General features: G+C 42.0%; 1 protein-coding gene across 1 annotated transcript in view; it reads right to left on the bottom strand.

Annotated features, from left to right (window-relative positions):
- Positions 1-5,671: 5,671 nt before the first annotated feature.
- Positions 5,672-10,795, bottom strand: part of GRPR (gastrin releasing peptide receptor) — a 99,535-nt gene continuing 94,411 nt past the window's right edge. The window contains exon 3 of the mRNA XM_029601738.1: positions 5,672-6,266. Coding sequence (XP_029457598.1) covers positions 5,874-6,266 — 393 coding nt within the window. The 3' untranslated portion in view covers positions 5,672-5,873. The remainder of the gene's footprint in view (positions 6,267-10,795) is intronic.

Below are 10,795 nucleotides of genomic sequence, written 5' to 3'. Positions count from 1 at the left end.
TCCCTACCCCCCACCCCACCTTCCCTTCCTTTCCCCTACCTCCCCTGCCCTTTCCCCCCTACCTTTTCCTTTTGGTTTGTTTTGTTGCAAAACTTACTTCATCCCTGGGGCTGAAGTAAATTGCGCGCACCAGCCAACTGCCGGTGCGCGATCCCCGGCACAGCGGCTAATATGGCCACTGTGCCAGGAGCCTGACCCTGCCTCACCCCGTCCCCGTATTCCCCCACCCCGCCCACACCCTGCCCCCTCCCCGCCCCTTTAGTAAAGCCCCGGGGCTATACACGCGTCGCCGGGCCTTTTAAAAATAGGCCCGGCGCGCAGTGTAACCCTCTTAAAATCCGTCCCTATTTATAACAAATGCCAAGAAAATATTCCATAGTCTTGGCTAAAATGTATATTTATCTGCTCCCATCCTGACTCTTACCTGGACAAATGTCTTCAAATTTGCATTTAACCACTGTAAATTTCACACACACATCCCCTTCAATCTTAAATGTGCTGATACATTCCCTCAGTGTATTTTTTCCAGTAAAAATGGTACTTAAACAGATTCTGTGAAAGAGTAGCTGCTCTGAGCTCCTTCTCTGAGCTGTGCCCCATGTCTGTCTGCATGTGCTCCCTTCTCTCAAAATGGGGGGCTGCTAATTTACCTCTCATTCAGGATGGAATTCCCATCAGCCCTAGCATTAGCTGAGCTGCCTTTGCAAAATGAAAGTAAATTCTTGGCAGCTTTGCTTTCACCTTGATCAACACTCACTCTCTTCAGTTCCATCCCCCTTCTTGGCTGCACAGTACTGCTTTATTTTTTTTCTCTACAGCTTGTCACTGCCTGCATTTTAACAGCAGACTGAGTCACAGCTCCAATATCTCTACAAGTATGGGCCACTATAGCCACACAAATCAAGCCATGGACACGCAGAATTTTGAACTTTCTTCCAAAGGGGCTATGACATCCCTATAAGCTCTCTCTTCAAGCTGTCTTGTACAGAGCTCAGAACAGACATGGGGCATCACAGGACTGTTCATAATGAGCTATAACAGGTCTACCTCAACCCAGGTCAGTTTATTTTTAATTTAAAAAAAAAACTCCTTTTAATTTTTCTATTTTTGTTTTTTAATTTTAATTTGGGTTTGGCAAATGAATCAAACCAATATAAATATTAAATGAGATGAATCTCGAATAAGCCCCAAAATAAAAATGAAAATATTGAGTCTGCACATCCCTACTACACACATTTTTGTGCATAGAACTATACAGATTCAGGAAGGAGTTTTACAAACCAAAAACCGTGCACACAATCCTGATGAAAAATTAATGCATAGATTAGTGCTCTTCCATGCAAATTCCATGCTAAGTAAGGCATTAGCTATTACTTTCCAATGTAGAGAGGAGCATAGGCTTTACTCATGTTTTCTTAGAGCTGTAAATTTAACTCCTAGTTAATGTAGTTAGTGTAGCTGGGTTCAAAAAAGCTTTGGATAAGTTCTTGGAGGAGAAGTCCATTAACGGCTATTAATCAAGTTTACTTATTTATTTATTTATTTAACACTTTTCTATACCGACCTTCATGGCAGAGACCATATCAGGTCGGTTTACATCAAAAAGGAGGAACTGTAACGAAACCGTAGGTAACAGGAAGAACAAAGTTACATTCAACAAGGGAGGTAAAACTTGGAAGCAAAGACTGCTGGAAAGAAAAGACTAAGGAACGAAGTGTTTAGGATAATAAGAACATATTTTGGATAAGTGCTTAGGATAATAATAACATATTTATACTTAGGGAATAGCCACTGCTATTAATTGCATCAGTAGCATGGGATCTTCTTAGTGTTTGGGTAATTGGCAGGTTCTTGTGGCCTGGTTTGGCCTCTGTTGGAAACAGGATGCTGGGCTTGATGGACTCTTGGTCTGACCCAGCATGGCAATTTCTTATGTTCTTATGTAAAGGTGGAGTAAAATTTGTGGGGTTAGTGTTAGTCAGGATCCTGTACTCGCCATTGATGCACATAAAACATAGTTTGTGTTTTGTGCACACTTGCTACTAACTCGTGTTTTTTATGCTCATAAATCATGTTTTGTGCAACGATAATGCTCACAAACCATGTTTTATGCATGCTAAGCATAATTTTGTACAGATATTCTTGTGTTAGCATGCATTTTTAACTCCCGATGCAGGAGTGAACTCTCTTACTTATTATTTATTTGCCTCTAAGGCTCTTCAAAGCAGTTTACATTCAGGCACTATTAGGGTGCAAATACAGAAATATGCACTGAACTTCAGCACAACCTTTTTACTCGCATCTTTTTACATCCTACTCAAAGTTAATTGAAAGCATATGTGTGATAAATGCTGGTGGGAGATGTCCAGCTGTCCCCTCAGGGTTAGGCTATCTGTTAGGCATATTTGAATGGACAGATGTTTGATGTCTCCCGCATTGTCTTTCTCTTGCCCTCTGGCAGTGATAGGAAAGCAATGGAAGGAAACAGGAAGCTGACGTGCAACACTTCAAACAGGGCTTAATGCAGCTGTGACTGAGAGCTGAGCAAACCTCCATGGAGTGTTTGGCAATACTGAGTCAGTCTTAGTTAGAGCAAAGTTTTTCAGCTAATATAACTGTGCACTATGTCTGGCCATTCCATAGTATTATAACCCCACACCCACCATGTACTTTTGTGCCAGTTACCTCTCTCAGTACCAGAGGCATTGCTACATACATAAAAGATCTGGGGATGGGCCCAGGTTCGCAGGTTGGATTTGGCCCATCTGTCTCTTTCTCTCTCTCTCTCTCCATCCTGCAACTGGGGGATCTCAGCCTGCTTATGGAGCCTTTGGAAAGGGCGGGAATCCAGCCAGGTGGGTGCCAACCAGGGGGATGGGGAGGGAGAGAGACTGACGTGTGAGGTCATTTATTTATTTAGTTTTAGTTTTTATATACCGATCTTCTTGCATTAGATACAAATCAAACCGGTTTACATTGAACAAAGAACTTGCCTGTAGGCGGTACATGGAACCATTAACGTATAAGAAAAACTCTGGGTAACATAGTCATAAAGTAAATTGACCAGGAAAACAATTAGCATTACATAGTAATAAAAGTCACAATGAACGGTCGATCCAATTGAATTGAACTTGGATCCATTAGGCAGAAAAAGATTAAAGGGTATCTGAGGGTTTCCTCAAGGTAACGTGAGTTAGAGAAAAAGTGAAAAATGAAAGAGAACTTATAATAAACCAAATCATAATTGTGAAGAGAAGGTCATCATGAGGTTGCCATCCTCCTGCCCCTGCAACCAAAGTAAGCAGCATGGACATTCTATAAGGTCATCAGTGGGAGACAGCCAGTTGTGCCTTAGGAGAGAGAAAATCCCTCTCTCAAGCAGAGCCCTGCAATTTAGAACTTTTTTCATTCAAGTCCTACAATTTAGAACTTTGCTATTGTTATGCGCTTGTGTGAAATGATACTTCATTGTAAGTCTGTAGCAGTAATCAGAGGGGATATCGCATCCTAATCCCCTAGCCTGAAACTCTGACTCATCTCTTCAGTAGTCATTTAATTACCTTCACAGTAGGAGGTCTGATAACCTTTTCAGTCTTTCTCTGGCTTCCAGGCTGATGGCTTGGGTTACACTGCTGCATCCATCACCTTTCCCCCTGCTGCAGTTCATTTTATGGTAGCAGCTCTTTCTTCCCCTCTTGGGAGGGGGATTTCAAAGTTATTTGGGTAACTTTAACCAAATAACCTTCCTGCTTGCCAGCTTCCTGAAACATGGACCTCTAAGGATTTTCTGCTGTTGTGTGTCTATGGGAAAAGATCTTGCTGAATCCAGCCCTCAGTCAATAGAGAGCCCTGAAAATCTAAACTATCTATTCATGGGGTAATTTTGTAAAATAGATGGCAAATACATGCATAAGCTATGCCAATTTTAAAACCAAATTTACACATGTAAGTTCATCTTGGAAAGGTGCCCCACCAAAGCTACCCACATACAATTATACCTGCTAATTTGTAGGCAGAAATCTGTCATGAAGCTTTATGTGAATATTTTTGAAATGCAATGATATGCATGTCAGTGCGAATCCCTCACCAACCTTGTACCTGGGAACACTGCTACTCAATTCTGGTAAATTTATGTACATATAAGATGGAAGCACAAGTTTATCAGGCTGGCCACTTCCTCAGGCAAAGCACTGTTTTATTCATGGAGATGCCTTTGAAATTTTCCTTCCCTATGTACTAAACCTGTTTGGCTGAATATATAGTATTTAATGTGTATTAAGAAGCTAATATTCAGTGCCACTTAGCCAGATAATTTCCAACGTATCTGGCTGAATGGCACAGTTTAAATATTCAGCCACTGTCAGCAGCCACCATTTAGCCTGATAAATATTGGTGGGAACGTAAGAACATAAGACTTGCCATACTGGGTCAGCCCAAAGGTCCATCAAGTCAAGTATCCTGTTTCCAAGTATCCTGATTCCAGTGGCCAATCCAGTTCACAAGTATCTGGCGGGATCCCAAGAGCGAGGAGAATGGACATAGTGGGGAGGAATCGCGTTAATCTGATAAGTTATTCACCTAACTCCAATTATTCAGAGTTAGCTAGGTAACTTATCCGACTAACTCTGGTTGTTCTATAGACCTGTTCTAAAGTTAGCTGAATAAACTTATCCGGTTAACCTTAAGATAGCCAGACATATTCAGCAGCGCAGCTGCACAACTGAATACATAAGGTAAGTTAACCGGATAAGTATATCCAGCTAAACTTGCCGAGCTGTACAATGGCTGCATATGGACTTCGTAATATCTATTTGAAAAGATCACTTGCCTATCAAGAAAGAAGAACCCCATTGATGATGTAGATAAAAGTAGAAACCAGGTAGCAGGTGGTATTTCTTTATTAACCTAACTCAAAACATTTTTAGACATGCTTTAGAGTCACGCAACACACTCAATAATGTCCAAAACTTTTATAAGCATGCCGGTTGGTATATGATGTTAACTTTTACAGTTTGTTAAACTAATACTTTTATCAAGTGTTGAAGGAAGGCTGTCTCCAAAATCATGTGAAAAATATGTTGCAAGTCTGGTAAAATGGTATTATTGAGAAGTTTGCTGACTTCTTTTAAACATCTGTAGTCTACGAGAGACCTTAATTGATAGATTTCACTGTACCTATATATAAAGAAAAATCCATTGTCCAGAGCTGTCAATAGAAAACATAGATTATTATTTTACCCCAGCTTGATCTGTTATATACACTCCAGAACTGTAAACTGGGTTGTAATTATATTCAGTCAAATATTTACAGTTTTCACATTTACTGTACAAGCAACTGCTTGGTTGGAGGGCCTCTGAGCCCCAGTAAACAAAACTCTCTATAGCACAGCCCCCTTCTACAGACCAACAAATAAATACTGAAGAGATCAAAACAATCATAAATAGCAGGCAAGTCCATGAAATCATATAATTAATATATTTTTTTAAAGAATTACTCTCTAACTCTTTATCTCTGTCAGTAAAGGTTAAAATAAATACCTTGCCTTTTTCTCACATTGTCAATAAACAATCTCCTGCTCGGTAAGACATGTCTGCCTTTATACCTCCCCGCAGCAAACACATGTTTTCATTCACCACCACCCACCCACCCCCGTTCCCATCACAGCGTTAACAATCCATTTCAAGCCAACACCCTATTCCCCTATGAGCGTTAACAATCCATGTCAAGCCAACACTCTATTCCCCTATGAGCGTTAACAATCCATGTCAAGCCAACACCCTATTCCCCTATGAGCGTTAACAATCCATGTCAAGCCAACACTCTATTCCCCTATGAGCGTTAACAATCCATGTCAAGCCAACACCCTATTCCCCTATGAGCAGCCTTCATGACAGACGTGTTTGCCATTGATGAGGCTGAAACTGACCACCGACTGGTTGGTGCTCTTCAGGGAGGTCATGCGCGTGGTGCTTCTTCCCATGCTTTGGGACCTCAGGAGGAGTCGGGTCCTGCAGCAGCAGAGCTGGTTGTTGAACTGTTTCCTGAAGCTCTTGCTGAGCAGATAGAGAGCAAAAGGGTTCACGCAGGAGTTGGCGAAGGCCAGGATGCGAGCGCAGATGCTGGTGATAAAGTGCAGCACCGAGGTGTCGACCTCAGAATAATGGTAGGACCGGTACAAGTAGATGACGTGGTTGGGAAGCCAGCAGAAAGCGAAGAGGCCCACAAACACCAGCACAGTCTTGGCAAGCCGCTTGCGGGATTCAATCTAAGGAGCAAAAAGAGTAACACAGGTCAGTTCTTGGTGTCTTTGTATGCTTGAACCATTTAGTAAAGGAGGAACGTCCATGGATTATTTTGAGGAATATTACTATAAATGAACACAGGGAGGGTAATTCTCAAAGGGAGCTCTGTGAGTGAAACAGTGTTTCATGTGCAGAAATGCTGTTTATAAAATTACCCGCGAGTTTACCTTCCCTGAGTGAAAGTGTCCCCGGGGTAGGGGTTTGGACTTGCGTGCATACTTTGGGATTTCCAAAAGCATGTCGGTAAATTGTCATGAAAACATTCTGGGCACAATTTAGCAGATCTGTATATTCAGGGTAGGTTTGGTGAGATAATTTTCAAAGCGGCATGCATGCAAGTCTGCTTTGAAAATTGGTGTAATTTGTGCTTGTATTTACTGATTAACTTATGCATGACATTAGAAAATTATCTCCATTTGATTACCACACGATGATCAGCTTTGACATTAAAAAAAAAAAATCAGTCCTTCAGTACCATGTCAAAAATGATTTTACTAAAGACGAAGTTGAAACAGATCACAAATGACCGTTATAGGGTTCATTTATAATAAACTATTCTTAATGAAAAAATATACTCTGGTCCTCTTTAAAAAGTAAAGGGACAGGCTCTTTTATTTTTTTTGCTAACCAGGTTTTAATGGCCACTTGAAAGAGAAAAATACCCAATGAGGGGGGTTGGTTTAAATTATAATATAGTTTTCTTTCCGAGTTGTTTCCAGTGGGGCGGATTTTAAAAAGGTTGCGCGCGTAATATACACGTGTAACCCTTTTAAATCCGCTCCTGCGCGTGCCGAGTCTATTTTGCATAGGCCCGGTGACATGCGCAAGCCCCAGGACGCGCAACCTACGCCTGCCCAGAGGCAGGCGTAAATAAAAAAATAAAGGTAGGGGGGGATTTAGGTAGGGCTGGGGGGCAGGTTAGATAGGGGAAGGGAGGGGAAGGTGGGTGGGGGCGGAAGGAAAGTTCCCTCCGAGGCTGCTTCGATTTCGGGCATAGATTTGTGCGTGCCGGGTTGCGCGCACAAATCTACGCCTGCGCGTAGGTACGAAAATCTGACACAGTGTCTTTATTCTTCCTCTGAAGATAAAAAAAATTTAACAAATCTTGTAATGCTTTTTCTTGTTTAATGTAAGCCCAGAAATATGGTCTGTTACTCCCATGTTACTGTTAAGGTTAGCAACGGCCACTCCATGCAGGTTATCCCCAAGCCTTAAGTTAACGGTAGTAACTGGTGCTCCGTGCAGGTTACCCCCAAGCATTATGTTAAGGGTAGCAATGTTAACAATAAAAAACAAAGCACTGTCAAATCCAAAATAAAATTACTGCTAGTCAGACAATGCTGCTTGAAAGTGCTCTGCTTTTGGACTTGGCTGTAGAAGCAGTTCGGTGCTTTATCCCTAATATCTGTGTATCAGTATCCCAGACCGTTAAAGGCAGGGCCCAGCACTGACTGTCACCTGAATCCCATTTCCCTCCTCCTCCCCACCTCCACCACCACCACTACCACCAAAGAGGAGAGCAGTGTTGAAGTTGTGTCAGAATCATGTAAGCTAATTAGTTAAGGGGAGTAATCCCCATGCCTTCTGTTAGGGGACGTAGATGCCACTCCACGCAGGTTTGAGTGGGCAATTGGGATGGGTGCTAATTAGGTTTGGAGGATAAAGTCGGAGAAGAAAGTGGACAAAAACATAACAGCTGGCACATGAGGAGGAGCTGCAGAAAGGACTCCTACAGTTCTACAAAGAATCCTGTTCTCTCCCAAAGAATGAAACATCGGGTGGCGGCAGCAGCAGCAGAGGAGAAAGAAAGACCCATGGACCTTGCCTGCGGAGTGGATGCATGTGTGCATGAATGGGAGCGTGGGTGGGAGGGATGTGTGTGTGAATGGGAGGCTGCCTGGGAGGGATGAATGTGCATGTGTGTCTGTGTGTAAATGGTAGCCTGTCTGGTGGTAATGGGAGGTACGTATATATATATATATATATATATATATATATGTATGTGTGTGTGTGTGTGTATGGAAGCCTGTCTGGGGGGAATGGGGTATGTGTGTGTGTGTGTGTGAATGGAAGTCTGTCTGGTGGTAATGGGTATGTGTGTGTGTGTGTGTGAATGGAAGCCTGTCTGGTGGTAATGGGGTGTGTGTGTGTGTGAATGGAAGCCTATCTGGGGGGAATGGGGTATGTATATGTGTGTGTGTGTGTGTGTATGGAAGCCTGTCTGGGGAGAATGGGGTATGTGTGTGTGTGTGTGTATGGAAGCCTGTCTGGGGGGAATGGGGTATGTGTGTGTGTGTGTGAAGGGGAACCTGCCTGGGGGGATGGGTGTATTTGTGTAAATGGAAGCCTGTTTGGGTGGGACAGGGGTGTGTGTGTGTGTCTGTGTCTGTGTATGTGCCTTTATGTATGGGAGACTATCTTTTGGTGGGGGAAGGGGTGTAAAAAAAGGTTTGTGCCATCCCTACTAATCTACAAAATGCTCAGGGTGACTGGAAATAAAAAATTTTCAGGTATGGGAAGCGGGGGATTTTTCCCTTCTTGTTTTAATTATTGGATGTGTCTGCTATTTTGAAATATTTTATTGCTGTTTGGAAATTTTTAAAACTTTTTATATGAGTTCTTAATTATTGGATGTTTTTCTGTTTGTCATGAGTGTGCTAATATTATTTTTATAAGTATGGTTTATTATGATTGATTTATATCTCTTGATTTCATTGTTTGATTTATGAGGTCTGGAGATGTTTCTGTTTTTCCATTGCTTCATAATATAGAGTCTATCTTGTTGCAGTTTCCAGTTCAGTTTCTGTCTACACATTTCTATTTATATATATATATATATTTTTTAATTTTTTATTTATTGCATTTTAAGGATATAAACAAGTAAATACTTGACAGAAATATCTCAAGTACAAATATAATGGCAATTATGTTTAACAAATACTAGTTTTTCAATAAAGCAGTAGTCTTATTTGTACTCAATCTTAATAAAAGAAAAACGGGAGAGCAGAAACAAGGAGCATTCAATTTGAAATTAATACAATCAGGTAAACAGAAAAAGCGCCCTGAAATCCTCCACCTTTCTTTACGAATTCACCAAAATAGTAAGCCTTACTGGGGGTTAGTTTGAGAGTCTAGAAAGTCTCTTAAATGAGCAGGTTCCAAATATATATATCTGTGTTTCCCAAGTTTTATATGACATTTACATGGAAATTGGAGCTTGAATGTTCCCCCCTTCTGGAGAACTTCCACTCTCATATTAAGAAATAATTTTCTCCGCTGTTGTGTCTGTTTAATTAGATCCGGATAGCACCAAATCTTTTGACCGAAAAATAACGTTTGGTTATTTCTGAAATAGTGCTTAAAGACATTATTTTTGTCCATCAAGAATGCAAAGGAAACTAATAGTGGCCTCCTTTGGGTGACCACCATTTCTTGCGACGAGTTCAGTAATGTTGTTAAATCAGGCAAAGATATTTCTTCCTGATTACTTTGAGTAGGATTAGAAGGAAAAAGATAATAAGCTTTTGTAACAACCGGTCTAATTTCTTCAGGAATTTTTAAGACATGAGAGGCATACAATTTGAAAATATCTAAGGGAGCAATATTTCTAAAAACAGGAAAATTAATAAACCTAAGATTGTGAGCTCTCAAATTATTTTCAATTCTTTCTAGTCTCTTACTAGCTTCTATATCACTTTTGACCAAATTTGCCTGAATTTTCTCTGCCGCATCCATCCGTTCTTCTATTTTTTCCATTTTTTCTTTTTGGGTAACTAATTCCATAACATTCTGTTCAGTCTGTACTTTTATACTTTGCACATCACTTGATAAAGCTGTAATGGCAGTCTAAAGATTTGAGCGCATTCCAGATCATAGACAAAGTTATTTCCCCTGGAGCAGCCATTATCACAGAATGTTCGACTTCCTGAGGCTCAGCTTCCCTTTCCCCCACTTACTACTTCACCGCCGCCTTTGCTCGATCTCGACGGGCCTCCTCCTGAAGTTGGCTCCGAATCCACAGCCTCCACTCCTTCTCGCGGGACCGGTCTGCCCTGCTCCAGATCGGCAAGTCTCCCCGTTGTCGTCGCATGCGGCTCCAGCCCTGCCCCTCCGTTGTTCTCCTCGGAGGGGGGGGCAGCCTCCGACTGCCTTCGATCTTCTCGGCGGTCCGGCGGCGGCAGCGGTCTAACCGGTGAGCCAGGACTCAGTGATAATTCGGTCAGAGGGGGATATCCTCGCTCCTCGGTGTCCCCTTCAGCGACCAGGTCTCCCGGCGTTGGTGGGGGAAGCGTATACGCGGCTGGGAAGCCTCGGTCGGTGTGGAGGAACTCTCTCCACATCGAACCCTTGCTTTCCGCTTGGTATGTGGCATGATAGAAATAGTTTAAGGAAAAAAGTCAAGAGCTCCCTCTGCCCGCGTCTGTTCAGGGCGCCATCTTGGAAGCTCTCTTCTATTTATATTTTAAGGTCTCTTTATTCTGTATTTGGTGAA

The sequence above is a fragment of the Rhinatrema bivittatum genome, chromosome 5, assembly GCF_901001135.1.
Source record: "Rhinatrema bivittatum chromosome 5, aRhiBiv1.1, whole genome shotgun sequence".
In the NCBI taxonomy this organism is placed as follows: Eukaryota; Metazoa; Chordata; class Amphibia; order Gymnophiona; family Rhinatrematidae; genus Rhinatrema; species Rhinatrema bivittatum.
Note: the sequence above shows the minus strand (reverse complement) of the source record. Positions and strands in the feature narration are given on the sequence as shown.